This window comes from Pectinophora gossypiella, chromosome 22 (assembly GCF_024362695.1).
Source record: "Pectinophora gossypiella chromosome 22, ilPecGoss1.1, whole genome shotgun sequence".
Taxonomy (NCBI): Eukaryota; Metazoa; Arthropoda; class Insecta; order Lepidoptera; family Gelechiidae; genus Pectinophora; species Pectinophora gossypiella.
Window position 1 is genome coordinate 8,878,972 of NC_065425.1, and position 22,716 is coordinate 8,901,687.

At 42.6% G+C, this 22,716-nt stretch overlaps 2 protein-coding genes across 2 annotated transcripts; one reads left to right on the forward strand and one right to left on the reverse strand.

The window, feature by feature from the left end:
• Positions 1 to 193: 193 nt before the first annotated feature.
• LOC126376967 (facilitated trehalose transporter Tret1-like) lies at positions 194 to 11,994 on the reverse strand. Its single transcript, XM_050024521.1, has 8 exons — positions 11,808 to 11,994; positions 8,672 to 8,827; positions 5,043 to 5,245; positions 3,880 to 4,066; positions 3,342 to 3,518; positions 2,382 to 2,593; positions 1,717 to 1,828; positions 194 to 1,149 (listed from the first exon to the last, which is right to left on the reverse strand). Exons 1-8 carry the CDS (start codon positions 11,860 to 11,862, stop codon positions 845 to 847), a joined length of 1,407 nt encoding a protein of 468 aa, XP_049880478.1. The 5' UTR covers positions 11,863 to 11,994; the 3' UTR covers positions 194 to 844.
• A 1,128-nt stretch (positions 11,995 to 13,122) lies between these two features.
• LOC126377120 (spermatogenesis-defective protein 39 homolog) lies at positions 13,123 to 22,034 on the forward strand. Its single transcript, XM_050024795.1, has 11 exons — positions 13,123 to 13,302; positions 13,702 to 13,846; positions 14,551 to 14,738; positions 15,750 to 15,886; positions 16,455 to 16,482; positions 17,176 to 17,326; positions 17,837 to 17,973; positions 18,710 to 18,799; positions 19,319 to 19,474; positions 20,110 to 20,235; positions 20,920 to 22,034. Exons 1-11 carry the CDS (start codon positions 13,228 to 13,230, stop codon positions 20,938 to 20,940), a joined length of 1,254 nt encoding a protein of 417 aa, XP_049880752.1. The 5' UTR covers positions 13,123 to 13,227; the 3' UTR covers positions 20,941 to 22,034.
• Positions 22,035 to 22,716: the final 682 nt, after the last annotated feature.

The window sequence follows — 22,716 nt, forward strand, 5'->3', positions numbered from 1 at the left end:
TGATAATAAATATTTACGTTGTATATAATATATGGAGAGGTACCTATGTGAAATGAAATGTGTGATTATTTTTTGCCGTGACTTATTGTAGATTGCATTAACTACTTGGCCGGATAAATGGGGAGCGCTGAAGATAAGTACCAAATTTAAGACAACAGGCCTCAGGGTGCCCAGTATGTTTGTATGTACATTGTAACGAAAATTTTGAGGGATAGGCACGTAGTTTTGCACGCGTATTCGAAAATATTAACTCAAAACTTCCTCCACTCGACTCGGCCTCAGCTGAGCATTTTGATACTTTAAGTTGATATTTACGTCCTCGACTTGAGGACTATACTCACTGGAGTCGAGCATAATCATACTGCCAACATAAGAACACGAAAACAATGACGTCATGCCTCCACTCAACGCACTGGAGCAGAGTCGAGGTAAGGTAGAGTCTACGTTTAAGAATACCGATTTTGAGCTGAGATCGAAGTATTTCTTAGGCCGGGTTTCCACTCACGATGACGCGGAGAAGAGAGATGTGCGGATTTGACCAATCACAGCGTTCGAGAGAGCGAAAACCGAAGACGCTCTGTCACTCTCTCTCTCACGGTGATTGGTCAATTCCTGCACATCTCCGCTCATCCCCGCACAGCTCCGCGTCAATGGAAACGCAGCTTTAAGGTCGCCTCAACTGAGGACTTTGTCGAGGGAAGTTCGAGTTAACATTTTAGAATACGGGTGTAGGTAAGTCTTTATTCTATAGTCTTACTTCTTACACCAACCAAACCTGACTTAGACTTATTTTGTGTGGCTTAAAGTCCATATTCAGTTTACAACAATCCATTCTCTTTCTTCACTAACATTTCTCGTCGCGTTCCTTCACCACATCATCAGCCTTCCCCAAAGCAACTTGTATCTCCAGTATACTCTTCCCTTTGGTCTCGGGCAAGCAGAAGACTACGAAGAGGCAGTAGAGAAGACAGATCACTCCGAAAGACCAGTAAGTGATCGCTGGGCCTAAGGCAAGGGTCACTGTTGGGAAGAACTTTGTGCTGATGAAAGCGAAGAGTACGAAGATGGAGAGGCCGCAGAATACACCAACAGCCCGCGCTGGACCTTCGAAGAGCTCCGTCATCAACACCCAGAACAATGACCCTGGACCTGGAGGGGATAAAAAATGTAACTTAATCTTCTTCTGTCATGTGGAGGTCACCTACCTCATCAACCCTAGTATCAGGGTTATTATTGAACCGCCAAAGGCCCCTGACATGGCTGATGTAACGATTGCTCACTTACATCAGTAATTAGTTATTTTCCGTATGGTGGTGTGTGTGTTAACACTCACCAGATCGTTGGTCCACCTTGTAACGGGCCTAGCCATCCCCTACCCCCCCGGGCCCTACCCTACGGGCGATCTGGTGAAGGTCGCGAGAAGCCGCTGGATGCGGGCAGCGCAGGACCGATCGTCGTGGAGATCCTTGAGGGAGGCCTATGCCCAGCAGTGGGCGTCGTACGGCTGATGATGATGATGATGATAGCACTCACCCGTCGTGCTTAGGGATACTCACAAAGAGAAAATTAAATCGAAAAAAAATTAACACCATGGCTAAAAAAAATACCGCCCGAGTTAGAAAAAAAAATCGATTTAATTTTCTCTTTGTAATGTACCTGTCTGAATGTGTCTGAGCGAAAGAATAAATGTTGTTTCTTTCTTAAAAGTAAACCAACCTGCACTATATCCGAAGACGACGAAAACAATTGATACAATAGGCACGTAATGCATGACGCCGCTGACCGCGCCGAAGCTCTCGCGCAGTTGGAAGAATGCTCCTAGACCGACCTGCAATGAGTACACACATAACATTACGCCTTTTTCCCGTCGCGGTAGGCAGAGACGGAATTCTTCTTTCTACGATCCTGCAATAATAGAGTACAAAAAAACCAGGAAATCAGGTCCCATCCTCGAGCGCTCAACACTTTTATCGTTATCGGCACCAAAAAGTTCTTAAAAATGGAGCCTGTTTTACCAATTGGTGATTGTTAAGTGCTCAATAAAGGGGGTTAAAATGGCCAGATCGAAGCAATTCATCTAAGAAAGCAATATTGCTATTTGACAATTGTTTGCATTGCGCACTTACTTTTATTGCGCAAATGTCAAATTGCAATATTGCTTTCTTAGACGAATTATAACCCCCAAGTTCTGGATAGCTCATCATTATCAGCCATACGACGCCCACTGCTGGGCATAGGCCTCCCATGCAACCCATGGTCCCATAGTAGGTAACCAAGATACTAGAGTTATTAAATCGGTCACTGGCCGTACAACTAACTCGAGAGAAGAATACTTAATAAAAAAAAAAAAAAAAAATGGAACAGATTTATGGTACACTTACCATCCCCAAAGCTATGGCCATCACTGTAACTGTCAAAATGAGTTTTCTCCCGAAGCGGTCGGTGATAGAAGCAGTACAGAAACTGGCAGTCAGTTGGATGAAGCCAATAATCACAGATGCCACTTCTGGCTTGATGTCCGTGTGGGTAGATTCCAAAACCGTTTGGAGGTAGAACGATACCGCGCTGAAACCCGACATTTGAGCGCCGATGCCTGAAAAGTTACCAGCATTTAGGTATTCGGCCAAGTAGTGAATGCTATTTATGGCAAATCTACAATAAGTCACTTCAAAAATGGCAGCAGAGACTCCAGCCATAGAAGCGGCTATTCAGCTCGCGACAACAAACACTTCAAGTACCTACCGACCCCGCCGGCGTAGTCGACCATATCCCTTATTCATCACTGATCGCTATCAGCGCACTAGGGTCGATGAAATCTTTGAAATATAAGCCTCTCACACGACGCCCTGAGCCGAGGCTCGTGCCCAACTGGGACTCTCAGGTCTGTTAACGTCAATTTTGTGCCGGGTGAGAGCGCCAAGTGCTAAATGCCTAAACGGCAAATTTACATTACAAATAAGTTACGCCAAAAGAAGCTTGAAATAGAGCAATTTTTTTACCCTTGATGGGTTTGCTCTTAGCCCCAGACTTGCCCGAAGGCCTGGCGAGGCCTAAGATGGAGCGAGCTCGCCCAGAAGGTCCCTGTTCACTCAGGACTTGAAAGCAGCCCGGTTCAATGCGTTCGGAAATACAGAAGACGGCAAAGAATTCCACTCCCTGACACCTCCTTTAACAGCCATGACTGAGTAAAGAACTGAAGCGAGGAGGGGAGGTAAATCAAGCTCGGGGCCCGATACGAATTGGTGCGGGGCAGAGAGTGTCCATCCTATACGCAGTATTATTCTTTATTCTATGCTCCAAGTTTCTTCTAGCTGTCTTCCGTGACCAAAGTAAGCACTTACCTAAAACAATGACAATCCCAACAGTTTTCAGAAAGACCTTGTTAGTAAATAGCTCTCGTTTGCTGATTTTTACTTCAGGTGTTGATGATGATAGTGCATATTCTTTGATCTCCTCTTTGGCCAATTCCTCTGAGCCTCGGAAGTATGTGAGAACTTTAAGGGCTTCCGCTGTACGCCCTGTAAGAAGATATAATCATATAGAGGCGGCCAATCAGCTCGCGACAAACACTTCAGGAACCCGATACCGACCGCTGGCGTGGGCGATGATTTCGCTAACTTCGGGATCTCGCGAGATTGATATTTCGGATCCCGCGGGATTTCGAATTTGCGATCTCGAGTCGGGATTGCAATTCCTAGTCAAAATAAAGGAAGTTGAATTTCTCTTTTTTAGACCCTTGATGGGTTTGCTCTTGGCCCCAGACTTGCCCAAAGGCAAACGACGAGGCCTAAGATGGAGCGAGCTCGTCCAGAAGGTGCCTGTTCACTCTGGCCTTGAAAGCACCCGGGTTTTATGCATTCGGAAATACACACTACTCACCTTCAGAATATAAGAAATAGGGGCTATCTGGTAGATAGAATACCGGGATAGTAGACATGATAGTAACACAGGTGAATATGATATTCAGGGTCAAATAGGATATGAAAGGACCCATCGACAGCATGATGAGGACGCCAAGAGATGAGGAAACTTGCAGAATCGTGCCGAGGGATCCCCGGAATTGTACCTGAAACATGTACAATTACAGTTTAAATACAGTCACCAATAAAATTATGTTCTTTACAAAGAGGTTGAATATGTGAAGGTGTCTTGGTGATTACATAGCTTTACACCTGAAGCCCCGAAGGGATAGCAGAGGTGTATAGTAGACCCAGTCCTCGCCAGCTATGTTTTAGCCCCATGTAAAAATAGGAGGCAAGTCTATTGTCATTAACCGGGCACAAATACTAGCAACCATATGATCCAAACATGAATTCAAACTCATAAAGTCGACTTGTGCTAAAAATATAAAAAAATCTTTAATTTATTCTAGCACTATAAAGGTTTTTATTTTTAACGTGACTTATTGTAGATTTGCCGCAGATGGCATTAACTACTTGGCCGGACAAATGGGGAGCGCTAAAGGCTCTCACCCTGTACAACGTTTAAGACAACAAGCCTGAGGGTAACTGGGCACCCTCGAGCCTCGGTTCAGAGCGTCGTCTGAGGAAAAATATTTGAAAGAATTAATCGACCCTAGTGGGTCGATAGCGATAAGCGTTGATTGAGGGAAGTCGTTGACCGCGCCGGTGGGGTCGGTATCGGGGTCCTGAAGCGTTTGGTGTCGCGAGCTGATTGGCTGCCTCTATGGCTAGAGTAATCGGGTCTTCGGGAACTATAAGGGTCTTAACGCTACCTCATCTAGTGACTGCAATGATAATTTTTGTTTACTTAGGTAAACAAAGAGAAAATCTATATCGAAAAAAAATTACGTCGGCTTGGCGTCGGCTTAATGACGATACATAGAAAGAATTTCGCATGGACAAGAGGAGAACCCGGTGGTGTAATGGTGAAATCGGTCATCCCAGCTTGACAAGAGCTCCGGCTTCTAGTCCCGACCGAGTCAGAAAATTCTTTCGATTTAAATTTTCTCCATTTTGTTGGCAACTCGTTTGTGGTAGCGCCACCTTGGTGTCCTAGTAAGATACTTCCCTAATACTTACACTAGCAATTTCCGTGGCATACATTGGCACGACGGTGACAGTAAGCATGTCAGTAACGTCACCAATGATGCGACCCAGAATCAACATCCACACCCTGGACGCGAGTGTGAACAGCAAACAGACGAGGAGTCTCGGGAGACAGACCAGGATTGCGGAGTACTTCCTGCCGATACGGTCCACCAGGTAGGCGGGCAAGGAGCATGCTGGAATTAAAAAAAATGTTTTTATAGCTCTCACCTCAAACTTGGTCCTTGACTCACCCGTGCTTAGGGACATTCAAGTCGAAAAAATTCTGACTTGAACCCGCAGCCACAGAATAAGGAATAATACTACGTGTAGCCTCCGTAGTCTAGTGGTTAGAGCGTTAGGCTCACGATCTGGAGGTCCGGGTTCGATTCCCGATGGGAACAATGTCGAAATCACTTTGTGAGACTGTCCTTTGTTTGGTAAGGACATTTCAGGCTCGAATCACCTGATTGTCCGAAAAAGTAAGATGATTCCGTGCTTCGGAGGGCACGTTAAGCCATTGGTCCCGGGTATTAGCCGTAAAAACACCTCCCCCAACTCACATTGGAGCAGCGTGGTGGAGTATGCTCCATACCCCCTCCAGTTGATTGAGGGGAGGCCTGTGCCCAGCAGTGGGACGTATATAGGCTATTCATGTTCATGCACTACGTATAGAACGGCAACTCTCCGCTCCCCACCAGCGTCTGAGCTATACCTCACCCCCTCGAACATAGTTTAGACTTGAATCGTATGGCGTCAGACTTCACACACACAGATGCGCGTGTACGATAACGTCAATGTGTGGTGTCTGTGTAAAACGAGGTTGTTTGTATGAAGTGACTGGGGTGTACAGTCATGAGCAATATAATGTACCCACTTTAGGACTCTGTCGCACTAACATATTTGACATTTAGTGAGACTTACAGTTCAATTTGTCAAAAAAGTTAATGTGACATGGTACCAAAGTGTACATATTAATGCTCGTGACCATACCGCAGCTCTTGTCAAGCCGGGACGAGCGTGTTAACCATTACACCACCGGGTTCTCCTCCTGTCCATCCCCACCACCAGGCCATCTGGCAGCTGTCTAGGTCTCTTCAAAAGGATACGGTTGTTCCTACTCCCCCTCTCAATAGGCCTAACCAACCCCCCGCTTTCGACGATGACGAAAAAGCCGAATGCCTTGCCGACAGTCTCGAAGCCCAATGCTCGCCCAGCACTCTCCCTATCGATCGTAGGCACCTCTCGACGGTGAACTCTGAAGTTCAGCGTAGGGCTTCTGTACCTCCCACCGATCCTCCTCTTCCACAGGTAACTGAGGAAGAGGTCCTAGGTATTATCAAAAGATTTCATACCCGAAAAGCCCCTGGCTCAGACGGTATCACGAATCGTGTCCTTAAAAACTTCGGTGCTCCCCTCATCTGCTTACTAACGGCAATATTCAACGTCGCCTTGAGCAACTGCGTCTTTCCACAGCAGTGGAAAGAAGCAATTGTAATTGGTATACCAAAGCCTGGGAAACCTAAAAACGAACCTTCGAGTTACCGCCCCATAAGTCTCCTCAATTCCATGGGGAAGGTTTATGAGCGGCTCATATTTGCTAGATTACGGGACTACGCCGAATCCAATAGTCTTATTCCACCAGAGCAGTTTGGTTTTAGAACCAAACACTCCTGCGTTCAACAAGTGCACCGTATTGTTGAACATATCTCTAGTAGATTAAACTTAAAAAAACCTGCCGCTACGGGAGCGCTCTTCTTCGATGTGGCGAAAGCGTTCGACAAAGTCTGGCACAACGGCTTGATCTACAAGCTTTATTCACTGGGAGTGCCAGACCGTCTCGTGCACATCATACGAGACTTCCTCTCAAATCGAACCTTTCGCTACCGCGTGGAAGGGACGCTCTCGTCACCGCACCCTATACATGCCGGAGTCCCACAAGGCTCCGTTCTCTCCCCTTTACTATTTTCATTGTATACTAGTGACATTCCCAAATCCCCTAATACCGAATTAGCTTTATTTGCGGATGATACAGCCATCTATTCTTCGTGCCGTGGTCGAGTTATGATGACCGGAATCCTCCAACGCGCGGCCAATGCCTTGGGCAAGTGGTTTCGCAAATGGAGAATCGAGGTAAACCCGGAGAAAAGTGCAGCGGTGTACTTTTCAAAGGGCTATTATAACACGCCACGGTCACGCCGTCAACTTAAAATCATTAAGATGTTTGGCAAGCCGATCCCTTGGGAGGAGCAAGTCAAATATCTCGGCGTAGTCTTAGATAGACGTCTTACTTTCAAGGCCCATATCAAACGTGTGCGCGATCGCGCCGCGTTTGTAATGGGCCGTCTTCATTGTCTCCTTAACAAGCGAAGTAAATTGTCCCTTAGGAATAAGGTGAAAATCTACACGACTTGCATCCGTCCGATCATGACCTATGCAGGGGTAGTTTTCGCTCATGCGAGTCCCTCTCAAATCCACCGTCTACAGGTAATACAAAATCGTTTCATGCGGAAAGCCACGGGAGCTCCGTGGTTCCTTCGCAATGAAAATCTGCACATTGACCTAGGTCTGCCAACCATTGCCCAATGGCTCAAATTAGCTTCCAAACGATTTTTCGATTCTGCTCCGCACCACCCGAATCCCCTGGTAGTTGCGGCTTCCGATTACATCCCGCTTAGGGACGGTACTGAAAAGTATCGGCGTCCGAAGGACGTAATATACGATCCCGACGACCCGATTACCCTAGCCATAGAGGCAGCCAATCAGCTCGCGACACCAAACACTTCAGGACCCCGATACCGACCCCGCCGGCGTGGTCGACGATTTCCCTCATTCAGCGCTTATCGCTATCGACCCACTAGGGTCGATTAATTCTTTCAAATATTTTTCCTCTCAGACGACGCCCTGAGCCGAGGTTCGCGCCCAACTGGGCACCCTCAGGCCTGTTGTCTTAAACGTTGTACCGGGTGAGAGCCTTCAGCGCTCCCCATTTGTCCGGCCAAGTAGTTAATGCCATCTGCGGCAAATCTACAATAAGTCACGTCAAAAAAAAAAAAAAAAAAAAAAAAAAAAAAAAAAAAAAAAAAAAAAAAAATCCTGTCCATACGATATTCTTCGGTCTATGAATCGTCATCAAGTCAAAGCGAGCGCCATCTATCTGAAATCGTCATCATCATCATCAGCCCATTAACGTCCCCACTGCTGGGGCACGGGCCTTCCCTATGGATGGATAGGGAGATCGGGCCTTAAACCATCACGCGGGCCCAGTGCGGATTGACGGTTATTAACGACTGCTAATGCAGCCAGGACCCACGGCTTAACGTGCCTTCCGAAGCACGGAGGAGCTCGAGATGAAAACTTTTTTGTGGTCACCCATCCTATGACCGGTCTTTGAGAAAGTTGCTTAACTTCAACAATCGCAGACCGAGCGAAATAATGGTTACTAATTACTCCCCCAAAGAGGTCCGTGTTACTTTAAGGCTTGTTCCGGCTGGATAGGAGATGCGGGTTCAAGCCCCGTCCGAGTCAAAAAAAAATACGATTTAATTTTCTCTTCATTGTACGGGCCTTTGTTATCTGAGTTAAATAAATAAAAATATTGTTGAAATACATAAAACACGTACATAAAGCGGCAGCAAGGAATCCGGCAGACACCACCCAGGACCCCTCCTCATCAGTGATGGGGCGTGGCAGGACTGACTGCGTCTCATTCCTCAGCTTCACCAGCACTGGAGACGGCCAGGCAGTGTTCAAACCCATACAGACCACACTCAGGTTCACTGGAACACAATTGGACACATAAATACATACATAAAATCGTGGTAAATAGTCCTGGAGATCTGGCGCTCTGGTGACAGCCTCCGTGGTCTAGTAGTTAGAACGTTAGGCTCACGATCTCGAGGTCGGGGTTCGATTCCCGATAGGTATAATGATGTATTGTCTTTGCCAAGAGTATCATGTTTAAAGTTAATTCAAACATTTATCCAAGTTAAACCCACAAACAATTATTATATTGCAGTACCTACCTCTACCTATTAAATAAAACACTAACCGATAAGCCGTTGGTCCCGGTTACTACGTACTGATGTAAGTAAGTAGTCGTTACATGAGCCATGTCAGGGGCCTTTAGCTGCTCAATCAACCCTGACACCAGGGTTGATGAGGTTGGTACTCCATCTCACAACCCACACGATAGAAGGAGAATAATACGCTTAGGTATAATCTAGTTAGGTAGGCAGTTTAAGTACTTACAACGCTTTCTTTGAGTTTGTCAGATTTAGATTATAATTTAAACAAATACCTAGATGATAGCGTTTTGCATAAATACAGATAATCTTATTTACTGAGTGCAAGGTATGCATTCTGCAGTTCTAAGGACAAAAACACGTAGGTACAGTCATGAGCAATAATGATGTACCCACTTTAGAACCCTGTCGCACTATCATATTTGACATTTAATGAGACTTACTGTTTAATTTGTCAAAAAACTTAGGGTGGTATTAATAAACTAATCTCAGCTGAGACTGCCCTCAAGATCATGCTCAAGTCCCTGTTTTTATATGAGAACTGTCACATTGACATGATCTTGAGGGCAGTCTCAAAGCTGAGATTGGTTTATTAATACCACCCTTAATGTGACATGGCTTCAAAGTGTATACATATTAGTACTCGTGACCGTACCTACCTACTTTATACCTATAATAAGGGGGTTTTACGGCTGCGTTCCCCAAAAACAATGTAGATGGCGCTGTAGAGATTTAACGTAATAATTACCTATTTTCTTATTACTCGGGTAACTACATAATTATTCAAAAATATAATGTAATGGCAGAGACATATCTAACCTAACCATTTTTTCTTTTTTTTTGACGTGACTTATATTGTAGATTTATCATAGAAGGAACGCTAGAAGGAAAGAGAGGAAGGGGAAAACCAAGAAGAGCTTACATGGAACAGATTAAAGAAAAGGCGTCTTAAAGGAAAGGCAAGGAATTGGCCTTTGATAGACTGGAATGGAAAATGCTACACCGACAAGAGCGTGGCTGTTAAATTGATGATGATGATTGTAGATTTGCAGATGGCATTAACTACTTGGTCGGACAAATGGGGAGCGCTGAAGGCTCTCACCCGGTACAACGTTTAAGACAACAGGCCAAAGGGTGCCCAGTTGAGCGCGAACCTCGGCTCAGGGCGTCGTCTGAGAGGAAAAATATTTGAAAGAATTAATTGACCCTAATGGGTCGATAGCGATAAGCGCTGATTGAGGGAAATCGTCGACCACGCCGGCGGGGTCCCTAACTTAACCCAACGAATAAAACTGTTAAAGATTCCGCACTAATTTTGATTATTTTACGTAGTTATTTATAACTAGAAGTACGTAAGCGATGGTTGTCAATAAGGTTAGGTAGCTAAGAGCACACCCCACACTTTCATACAAAAATCATCTTACCATGGTGTCTCCTAAGGCAGTTGTCCCACAAACGACGAGAAAACGACTAACTATCGGCTATTTTCTCGCTCAAGAAACGTACAATAGATATACTTTCCGTGTGAATAAAAGAGATGCATATGCAAACAGTTGATCGCTGACTGTTCACACTGCCGGCGAGTACTAGCTTCACTAGCTTGTCGCTGAGCGACAAGACAACACTCGCTCGGCGATACTCGCCAAGCGATCGCGTATGAGGCTGCAAGACTGACTGTACGGCTTGACTGCCGCGAGCGAGTGATGCGAGTAATAATAATAATAACTCGTTTCTAGTTCTAGCTCTACTCGTTACTCGGTGAGACAAGTGCCTAATGCCTAAGTACAAGCGAGACACAGCTTGCGCACTCTCTCCCTTACTCTTTAGCAACTTACAGCACACCTCGGACACTTCATACAAAAAACCTCGATTAACACAAACACCACACATTGACGTTATCGTACACGCGCATCTGTGTGTGTGAAGTCTGACGCCATACGACTGAAGGGTAAGATCGAGGGGGGTGAGGTAAACCTAGCTCAGCCGCTGGTGGGGAGCGGAGAGTTGAAGTTATATACCTACGTAGTATTGTTCCTTATTCTATGACTAAAGTAAGAACCGAAAGGGGTGAGGTTACTAGGCTATGTGGGAGAATCTATAAAGTACTTAGAATAATATTAGTCTACAATGCGTAGAGGATTAACAATCCTCGTTAAATAAGATAAGAATATCTATTGCAACACTGAATCTAGTCTAAATACACATGAAATCAAATACACGTTACACTCACCTAGACCTACTTACGTTATAGGTACATTCTTAATCTCATTATTAATCCCTATTATATGTGCACATAGTCATATGATAGAATAAAGAAGAAAATAAACGAAATTCTAGAATGGTAACGCTTCCCCCCCCCCTTCACCCCGCAACATTTACCTCACCCCCGCTGGATCAAACTTTAGTCTGTGGCCATAAGCCGTTAAAGAGTAAGGGAGCGCGCGCAACTGATGTGTCTCGCTCACACTAAGCGTTAGGCGGCACACGGTAATGACTAATAACTAGATTTTTGTATGGAATGGCGGGTCTGTGCCAAAGGTGTGAGCAGAGAGCACTTCTGAAACGAAGTCCTAAGATGGAACCCAATACCCACCTAGATCGTAAGCCAAACGCTCTACCACTAAACCAAGGAGGCCATATCAATTATAAACTTCTCCCCAACCCGCACTGGTGCAGCATGATTATTATAAGCTGTATATTATTAGGTACTTAAGTATATATAATTAGTAATTACCTATAATTACCGCCGCATATTGCCGCATCATAGGACTTGCACAAATTCCCAACATTTTAACAATAATTACAACTTAATTTGCCACAGTCAAAACTTTAGTAAAAGAAAATATCTACCTTCACTTTATTACTACAAAAACACAACCTAGTCTAAAAATTACATTCGAAACAATATTTTTGAAATTCGAATATTCTTTATTTAAAATACGTTAAGCTTATAAAAAACATATATTAAGAATACTTAAATGTGCTTTCTCCACATTTTTCTTTTTTTTAATTGAAAATAACTTTAAAAAATAATTTTATCTACACATTACTCGAAAAACAGTCGTCTCTTCAACCGATTATCTTGTACTAAACTACTTAAGAGCTACTTTCGAAGGATTTCTATAATCACTAAGTACCTACTTACCTATTTATGTTTAAAACTAGCTTGCCGTCTGTGGCTCAAAGAAGCGATTATTGTAGATTTGTCACATATGGTATTAACTACCTACTTGGCCGGACAAATGGGGATCGTTGATAGCTTGCGCCTAGACATAGAAGGGAAGATAGCGTGCCGAAAGAAAGAATTTTAGAACCTAATTATTGTTTTTTTTTTATGAATCATTAATATCCATCGCGTATCAGTTAAATAATGGTAAGTTACAGGGTAGGCAGAACTTTAAGTCGTCTTGAAGATTCGTTTTTCGATGGCGCTGTGATGATCATTGTGTGAAATTGGTCAATTTTACTGATTATCATGATTATAGGCTGAAAATTATTATCACCTGATTGACCAAATACGAAAAGATTAAAGATTCCATGCTTGAATAGATCGAGTATATTTAAACCGTTAGTCCCGTATAGTGGGAACAAAATGATGTAATAGGTACAAAACGTAGTCGTTACATTAACCATGTCAGGGTCTCAGAAGTGTTTAGTGGTTCAGTAATAACCCTGACTCCAAATAATCATGGAACCCTTTGTAATTTATCAGTTCACCATACCTTAAATACCCACATAATATTGCTTGCAATCTCCTTACTTACTTGGACTTATCCAGTATGACCTTTACCAAAAAAAAAAAATATTTTAAAAAACTGATGGGTTTTTTATAGTACCAGTTATTGATTTTAAATATATTTTTTATTTAAACTTATGCTATAAAAGACCTCTATCTGACAATAGAGTTTTTTTAGCCGTTTAATTATAATATGACACCGCCTCCATGAGTTTCATCTTTTAAAACTTCCTATTTTTACATTTATAAAGGTATAGTGGTGGTGTAAACTAGAGTATATTTTAATTTTTCTGTCGTTATTTGCTATATGAACTGAAACATAACCTCAAAGTGACAGTGATATCAACAAAAACTAAAAACATAATCTTTTTTATTTATTTACTTCATAGTACTCTTATTTTCTCATTAATACTCAGCAATGGATGACACTGACGATGATTATTGGAATACCAGTGAAACTAAAGCTAAAGCGTTCAGTTTTGATGATGATATCGTGAGTAGTATCTTTACACTATTATTGTATTTTAATTAGTTTCGTAAACGGTTTATTCTACTTTCTTTCTAAGACTGTATGGTGCTATAATACCTTGTCAGTAACTAACAATTATTTTCTTTTATTGCTCTAATTAGAAAACTGTTTTAAAACCCAATAAAGTTAACAATTTTTAGTTATTTATTCTAATAGTTTATTGTATGCTCCATGACCTCCTGGGGATCCATTATGTAGGCTCCAGTGCTCTGCTTCTTCCGTGTATGAGAACCTCACAGCTGCAAAGCAGGCGACTGCATAAAGGGAACTTAGCACCATTCTATGCATATATGCTTGTTGAGTCAAACAGACAACCATGTATTTAACACATTTTGTTTGATAATAATATCTTTCGGCTTTCAGTTATCACCTCAAGAGATCCTAGCTATAGGTCAGCGGTCATCCTCCAACCAAGATGATGGAGTGTTCAGTTCTGCCAACATCAGCACGGTCAAGACGGCACTGCTTCCGCTTAACACTCTTGTGTCTCCTAAAGTGCTTGATCTGAGTATGTTTATTACATTTATTTTTGTTAGATTAGGAATCGGATAGTTTCCTAGGTCAAAGATAAATTATGATATTCCAATTACTAAATAAAGACAGATCTCAAAGTGACAAAAACATTTTTTCTTGTAATAATAACTGTGACACTGGCCATGTTTTTCTATGACATAACAGGTTGCTTTTTCATACAATTTCCATAGCAATTTCGTGTTTTGATGTTTACGTAAATAGTAACTGATTAGACTAGTTGGAAACTAGTCTATTATGGATAATCGTATAATATAGAGCTAGATAATATAGTATAATATAAAGCAAAGTTACACAAACAATCCTCATTTATTCAATGTAGTATACATTATATTTATTTGCACAACTCATAATTTATTCAACTGGAGTAAGATAATTGATATCACATAGTTACCAGGATTTGTGCTTTGTTCATGGCAATTGGCTCATCCCTTATTACATGGGACTTACAAATAGCTGATGAGAAGTGGGTATATACAGGGTGTTAGTGACGTTGTAACAAAAACTTTGCGACCAAAAATTCCTCTTGATATTAACTCAGAATTATGGTCTGGAACTGAATCATCCACCTCAGTATTTGGTATGATGTTACTAACACCCTGTATAACTATACACCTCTGTTCACCCTTGGGATATGGGTGACAGGTGAACTTGGGATAATAATAATATCATTCGTTCCAGTCCTCCTAGCCCAATCAGGCCGGGACCCTAAGGACTTGAAGCCAGAGTCAGTGCAGCCTGTAGCGGTGACCTTGAAGCGGCTGTCCCTCGGTCGCAGCTGCTCTCTTCATGGACACCGCAGCTTGAGCAGCAAGACCCAGCTGCTGGACGCTGCTATAGCAGTTGGGGATGGCAACAGCATACTTACTGTAAGTATAATCACACCCCAGACACTTCATACAAAACATCTCGTTTTATAGACACTACACATTGACGTTATCTTACACGCGCATCTGTGTGTGTGACGTCTGACGCCATACGATTGAAGTCACCTAGCTCAGCCGCTGGTGGGGAGCGAAGAGTTGCTGTTCTCTACGTAGTATTATTCCTTAGTCTAACGTAACATTACAACTATATCACAGTTTGTATACTCAAGAGGTACACCCATAGCAAGATGAACTACCCACACCTCACCGGGCTTACCGTAAGTATACCCAGTAAAAAATAGCTTGATTGGAATGACAGCAGGACAGGGAGTGTCAAATGCCAGTACCAGTACCAGTTACCAGTTATACCAGTTATTTCGTATTTGCATTCGGCACACGTTAAGAAAGGGATTGTAGTATTCGGGGTGTCCAACTGTCTATAGGCAGTAAGTATTTATTTATATATTATTATCTCCCTCACATACCTCTAAAAAGCATACATACATAAACTCACGCCCGTAATCCCAAATGGGGTGGGCAGAGCCACAAGTAATCAAAGACAACTTGCAGCCACTGTTGATACGAAGTCCTAAGATGGATATGATGAACCTTATGGTGATCAGCTTATCGCCCATAACATTAGTCCATTATGTTAGAGGACGCAATCCCTCTGTCGGTTTTTACGACATGCCCGGGAAGACAAGCAGCTGAACGTGTTCTATGTTTTTTATTTGCTCCCAGAACAGCATAGAAGCAACCTCTAAAAAGCATTTTTAGGGAAAACGCGCAGTGATATTATTACTGTTTGAGGATATATATTCTTTTTTATTTTGTTTAATGTTATGGGCGATAGGCTGATCCCTTATCACCATAAGGTTCATCATATCCATCTTAGGACTTCGTATCAACAGTGGCTGCAAGTTGTCTTTGATTACTTGTGGCTCTGCCCACCCCATTTGGGATTACGGGCGTGAGTTTATGTATGTATGTATGTATTTTGTTTAATACTTGCAGGTGGTCCTGTTCCTAATACAAACACTGAACCGCAAGCTGGTGTACGAGCTGCTAGCGTCGCGGCCGTCTGCGCTCGCGCACTACATCAGCTTCCTGAACAGCGAGGGGAAGGTCACTGAACTCACTGACTTGCTAACGTGAGTACCTTACCTACTCATAACATGAGCTCACAACTATATTCCAATTAGGGTATTCAGACACATCAGGTACATCCATCGCAAGATAAAGCAAGTACCCACACCTAATTTAACATTTATACAGGGTGTCAGTGACATCATAACAAAAACTTTAAGGGATGATTCAGATTATTATTCTGAGTTGATATCAGCTGGAATTTTCCGTCGTCAAAGTATGGAACTCAAAAAAAAAACACAAACAGGGAATTCCACTTGATATCAACTCAGATTCATCCCCCTCGTGTTAGTGATACCGTAACGAATACTGAGAGGGATGATTCAGCTCATTATTCTGAGTTAATATCAAGTGGAATTTTCCATTGCAAAAGTATAGAATTGAAAATAATAATAAAATCAAACATTAATTTTGCGACGGAAAATTCCACTTGATATTAACTCAGAATCATGGTCTGAATCATCCCCCTTAGTATTCGTTACGATGTCACTAACACCCTGTATAGGCATGATGCTAAATAGTCTTACGTTTTATCGACAGAACTTTTTAATCTGTAAAATAATTCTGTTACAGAATGCTGGGTCGCAGTCCAGAGGCGGCGGTACGTATTATTATTTTACTTTTTTATAGTTGACTGTCCAAAAGGAGAGCCGTGGTAGCCCAGTTGGTAGAACGCTTGCCTCTCACTATGAGGTCGCAGGTTCGAATCCAACACAGACCTAAACCAAAGTCGAATTTGTTTTCGAATTCATGTTTGGATCATAAATGATTGGCTGATGCACCACGCTCCTCTTCATCTGCAGTGGACTTAAGCGCTCTCATCCTGCGACTCCAAACTATGCAGGAGGAACAAGCGCGCCGCCAGGAGGAACAACTCCGAGCTTTACAAGAAGGAAAACATCGTGAGGAAACCCACATTCCCGAGAAATGCATGTTCGGTGGTATGTGACCTAATCTGTATTGGGCTAGTTTTCCCTTCGCGGGTAGGAAGGTCAGACAAGCCGTCGCTTCTGTAAAAACCGGACCTGTCACATCTTCAGGTTAGGTAAGCGGACCCTGTGGAAAACGGGATAATGCTGACTGTCTAAAAAGCAGCGCAAATCTGTAGTCGCGACGATATAATAAAAATCTCGTTCTTACCGCGTAAGTGTAAGCGAGACAGACAGTCTGCGCGCTCCCTTACTCCTTAGCGGCTTACGGCCATTTAGACTAAAGTAAGACCCAGAGGGGGTGAAGTCGGCGCCTAATACGAATTGGTGCGGAGCGGGGAGTTACCTCAAATTCATTTTTCCAGATGTACCAATTCCAACACCTCATAAGGTCACAAGGAGACAACGTGGACGGCCTACTGAGGAAGCTGACCAACCTGGTGGCCAACCACTTCAACCAGCCCGGCGTCGACACCAACCAGTGCAAGATGGCCTCTGACTACTACAAGTTGTTAGGTGAGCTGAGTTCATCATCATCAGCCCTTTAACGTCCCCACTGCTGGGGCACGGGCCTTCCCTATGGATGGATAGGGAGATCGGGCCTTAAACCATCACGCGGGCCCAATGCGGATTGATGGTTATTAACGACTGCTAATGCAGCCGGGACCAACGGCTTAACGTGCGTTCCGAAGCGCGGAGGAGCTCGAGATGAAAACTTTTTTTTGTGGTCACCCATCCTATGACCGGCCTTTGCCAAAGTTGCTTAACTTCAACAATCGCAGACCGAGCGCGTTTACCGCTGCGCCACCGAGCTCCTCTTATTCGGCATACTTACCAATAATTAACAAAAAATACTTAGGTAATTAATGACTTAATAATTATTATACATAATGCCGAAACGGTTCCAGCTCAGCAAATGTCACGCAATTGACTGACATATTGCATATTACAGTCTGACATATCTTTGGCAACCAAAGATATGGCAGACTTAAATAACGTCGCGAATGTCTTTCCAATTGTCTTCAGAATGGCAGAAGCTAGCAAACAAGCCGGAACTGTTCAACACATCAGCTCTCAACTGCCTCGCGTACTGCTGCTCACACCACTGGGCAGAGGGCGCGGGGAATATGATGTCACCTCTTACTATCTGCCAGAGACAACAGGTAACGTAACAAACAGCCTATAGCGGTTATTACATTGTCCTGTCCTCCGGGTTTAAGCGTCAAGGTTGCGTCAAAGTCACGGATTTGCCGATCAGTACCGTGTTTACCAAATATTACAAGTCTACACGTTCACAAGCTACAAGTTACTCACAAGGACGTGTCAATTACGTTTATCAAAAAAAAGTAGAGGGATTGTAAAATATACTTGTGAAATAAATATTGACACTTGTAACATGTGTAAGTAGTTTTGATAAACGCATTCTATTTTCATTATTACAAGAAATTTTATAAGTAAGGGCTTGTAAGTTTTGTAAAACAGGGCACAGATCGTGTAGTCGAATAGCAAACCGGCGGGGCGTAACCATGGTAACCACGATCTCGAGCTAGTGTAATAGCTTAGTAGGCACTTAGCTGGAGCCACAGAATACCAGCGACGTGGCTCGCGCCGCGGCTTATGCTGAGTGAGGCCTTTTTATAAAGGACACCACCATTGTTGACCAGTCCATACACTCAATTATAATTTGCCTTAATGTTCACTGTCTATTTATTTGTACTCTCTTGCGTAAGTACGATTACGTTGTCTTACACTGCAAATGTTATGTGCACCTATAATTGGCTTATGTAACAGTCTAATTCCTGATGTAACTTTTATTTTATTTAATGTTTTATTATATAAGCTGTTGGAGTACCTTTTTTATAAATAAATAAGTTGTTTTTTCTGGTTTTTTTTTTTCAGATAAGTCCATTACAGTACGACTGGGTGGTGCTCAATATTCACGCCAAAGCTGCCAAATGGGACATCGTAGAGACACTCTTTACTAAAAAGGCAAGTAATAACATGACAATCTCACGACTATATCCCAATCGGGCTGGTAATTGCAAGATAAACCAACCACACCTCACCGAGCTTTCTGTTAGACCAACGTGATAGGTGGTGAGCCGTATCGCCGTCTATAATGGTCGAGCCAACTGTGTTAGTGAAACTCCACATTAATTATTATAAATGAGAAGGTAACTCTGTCTGTTACCTTAATTTTTATCCCTTAAATCGCCCCCTAAGGGGATGAAAAGGGGACGGTTGGTAGTCAAAGACAAAGTCGATTAAAACTATTTAAAAAATACATACATACATAAACTTACGCTTATTTCCCACCGGGGTAAACAGACTATGGAATTATATTTGCTCCGATCCTACTTCTACTTGCTTCCTCCACATTCATAAACAAAAAAAAAATAGCAAATTTTTTGGTTTTTTTTCGCCAATTTTAATTTTTATTTTTTTCTGGTACCTATTTCGTGTATGGGTTCAACGAAGTGTTTATTCATCCATTTTTTCACTCCCCAGGACTGGCTCGGCCGGACCACGGTATCATCCCACATACCGATGGAGAGTCTGCTATCCCGAATGAGCGAGCTGCAAGCCAGCAAGAGGTTCCTGGCCACATGCGTCAACAGGATCCCAGACACCGACCACCGGCTCAGACTGGCCACCATGTATAAGGTATACCATCGCCTCATAGCATAGGTGTGGTTATACAGTAAGTATGCTGTTGGCATCCCCAACTGCTATAGCAGCGTTCAGCAGCTGGGTCTTGCTGCTCAAGCTGCGGTGTCCGTGCAGAGAGCAGCTGCGACCGAGAGACAGCCGCTTCAAGGTCACCGCTACAGGCTGCACTGACTCTGGCTTCAAGTCCTTAGGGTCCCGGCCTGATTGGGCTAGGAGGACTAGAACGAACAATATTATTATTATTATCGGTCCAGGAAACGGCCTTCATGGTCCAGAGGTTGAGCGTTGAGCTCGCGATCCGGAGGCCCCGAGTTCGAATCCCGGTGGAGACATATCACAAAAATCACTTTGTGATCCCTAGTTTGGTTAGGACATTACTGGCTGATCACCTGATTGTCCGTAAGTAAGATGATCCGTGCTTCGGAAGGCACGTTAAGCCGTTGGTCCCGGTTACTATTTACTGATGTAAGTATGTAGTCGTTACATGAGCCGTGTGGGGCGTTTGGCGGCTCAATAATAACCCTGACACCAGGGTTGATGAGGTTGGTATTCCACCTCACAACCCACACGATAAGGTCTTCAGTCAATCGAAAGGTGCGGAATCCAAATTCCATATTATTTGTCTGCAGATACACACAGTGGTGATAGAAACCTTAGCGAAGCAGAAGGACCGGGCGGCACTCACCAACTATAAGATGACCCTGAACCCGCAATCAGAAGAGTATATACTCGCTGAGAACACCCTTAGGGACTCGGTACGTACCTAAACTCTTTTTTTAAGATTAGAAAGAAAAAAGAAATGAAATGAAATATGTTTTTATTCATTGTTTTAAGTTTACGCGGTTATTATTATGATTAAAACACATAATAACGGGTTCTTACCGCGTTTAAAGTAGGGATAAGGGTAGGGGTATGTCCTTACTTTAAACGCGGTAAGCACCCGTTATTATGTGTTTTAATAATGTTTTTATTACCAGAAAACAATACAATGAGGCACATAAAGTAGGATGGGTACTTATATTAAAAATATATCCAAATGAACAGAGCTTCCCTAACTAGGCGGAGCCTGTATCTTGGGAAACCGTAAAAAAAATGGGTACACGTAAACACAAAGCAAAGATCTAACAGAAAGCTGTGTAGTTTCCTAGGTTAAAGATAAATTATGAAATTCTAATTACTAAATAAAGACCTAAGAATAGATCTAAAGATGACAAAAAATGATTTCTTTTTTCTATTTAACCCATTTATGAATGTTAATAAAGAAAAAATTTAATAATACGTGCGACTTTTTGTCACGTTTTTCTATGACGTCACAGTGTGCTTTTTCATACAGAATCCATAGTAATTTCGTGTTTTGACGTTAAGTGAAAAGTAACTGATTTGACTAGTTGGAAACTGGCCTATACTACTATTAACTAAGTCTATCTTTTCTTTTTCAGTCTATCAAATGGAAAAACTGATGCCAAAAGAGAATACACTTAATCGTTCAGTACAGAGCCCGGTATGGATAGAACGAAAGAATATTAAGAATATACAAAATATTCTGCCAAAGAGTAAAAACACACCCTGGACACTGCATACAAAAATCTCTTAGCAACGAGTAAATGCGACAGAGATACAGTGCGCGCGCTCTCTTCCTTACTCCTTAGCCGCTTACGGCAATTTAAGACTAAAGTAAGACTCAGAGGGGGTGAGGAAGGCGCCCGATACGAATTGGTACGGGGCGGACAATTACCGGGGGGGGGGGGGGGTTAGTTATTATTCTTTATTCTCTGGTGAAATATACTCAGTAGACCGGAGTGAGATGGTAGCTGAGTTCGAATAGGGACAGACCTACGGGGTATAAAGTAGAACCCTTGCCCACTATACGGGTGAAGACCTCAACGGTTGCAGAGGCGAAGACGGGAGCCATCGGCACGGCAATGCAAGACGGAAGGGGCAAGTCACAGGGACTGTAACCTGGAACCTGACAGAGGGCAGCAGTAACTGTCAGTACAGGAGCCCTAGTCCATACTAAGCCATCTTTGTAATAGACTACTCTGGGCGCCATCCCACTCGCGTCAGAGTACTGCGGGGTGGAAGGCAAGAGGGAAGCCACTGTCCTATTTTTCCCTAAAAAAGTAGTATGGAAAATGCTGCACCTACAAGAGCGTGGCTCTTAAATTGATGATGATGATGAAATATACTCAGTATAAAGTCACTGTGTCACAAATAAGAATATACTTTATTCTTCTTCCAGTGCCTGTCCATTACTGGACGTTGGCCGTCAGCTTAGAGAACTCTTCTCTGTCAGAAGCAAGACGAAACAGCTTCTCCAAAGTTGTAACGCCGGCCCATTAGCGGATGTTCCGCAGCCAAGAATTCTTCCTCCTTCCTCGACGTCTTTTCCCTATACTGTATTGCACCAACATAAAGGAAATATTTACAAAAATAAAATTTTTAACAAAAAAAAAACCGACTTCAAACGCAAAACTAAAAAGCAATAAATAAATTTACTTCGCACAAAGTAATTAGTACGTATTTTCAATTAGTTAATTAATTTATAATTCTGAAGCCGGTGCCAAGGAAATGCTACAACGAAGTACCGATTCATATATTTTTCAATACTGATTGTTTTGTAATTTTTTGTTTGACATTGTTTTGTAATTGCTTTGATATAGGTATTAAACAATATTGTGTGTACATAGTAATTTGATATTGTAGTAGGGTTGTTGTAGCATTTACTTGGCACCGACTTCAGAATTATAAATTAATTAACTAATTGAAAATACGTACTAATTACTTTGTGCGAAGTAAATTTATTTATTGCTTTTTAGTTTTGCGTTTGAAGTCGGTTTTTTTTTTGTTAAAAATTTTATTTTATTTTACGATTTTAAGTGATGGTTAGACCGAGCAAGGATGCAGACAGACAGATTTTCTGATTTATATTCATATATAATAATATAATATATTATTAGTAGTGATCACAATTATTATTGATGAACATGTTTACACACACAAACACACACACGCGCTAACGCACACGAGCACACGCGCACGTACACACGCACACACACAGACACACGCACACACACAGACACACGCGCACACACACACACACACACACACAAACACGCGCGCGCACACACACGCACACACACACACATGTGTATGTGTACATACACAAATGTGGTTGTCAGTGGAAGCTGCTATCATACACACTCACGCATACATATAGATACAGTAGATTTCGCGTG

Bases quoted from the DNA above. Each gene is read 5' to 3' on its own strand.
- LOC126376967 (XM_050024521.1), bottom strand. From the start codon at position 11,862: ATGTTGGGAATTTGTGCAAGTCCTATGATGCGGCAATATGCGGCGGTA. The intron at 3,519-3,879 runs GTGAGTAGTGTG...ATCTTCTTACAG, and splicing joins CTATTTCTTATATTCTGAAG to GGCGTACAGCGGAAGCCCTT. The intron at 1,150-1,716 runs GTTGGTTTACTT...TATCCCCTCCAG, and splicing joins CGTCTTCGGATATAGTGCAG to GTCCAGGGTCATTGTTCTGG.
- LOC126377120 (XM_050024795.1), top strand. From the start codon at position 13,228: ATGGATGACACTGACGATGATTATTGGAATACCAGTGAAACTAAAGCT. The intron at 16,483-17,175 runs GTACGTATTATT...TCATTTTTCCAG, and splicing joins GTCGCAGTCCAGAGGCGGCG to ATGTACCAATTCCAACACCT. The intron at 18,800-19,318 runs GCAAGTAATAAC...TTCACTCCCCAG, and splicing joins AGACACTCTTTACTAAAAAG to GACTGGCTCGGCCGGACCAC.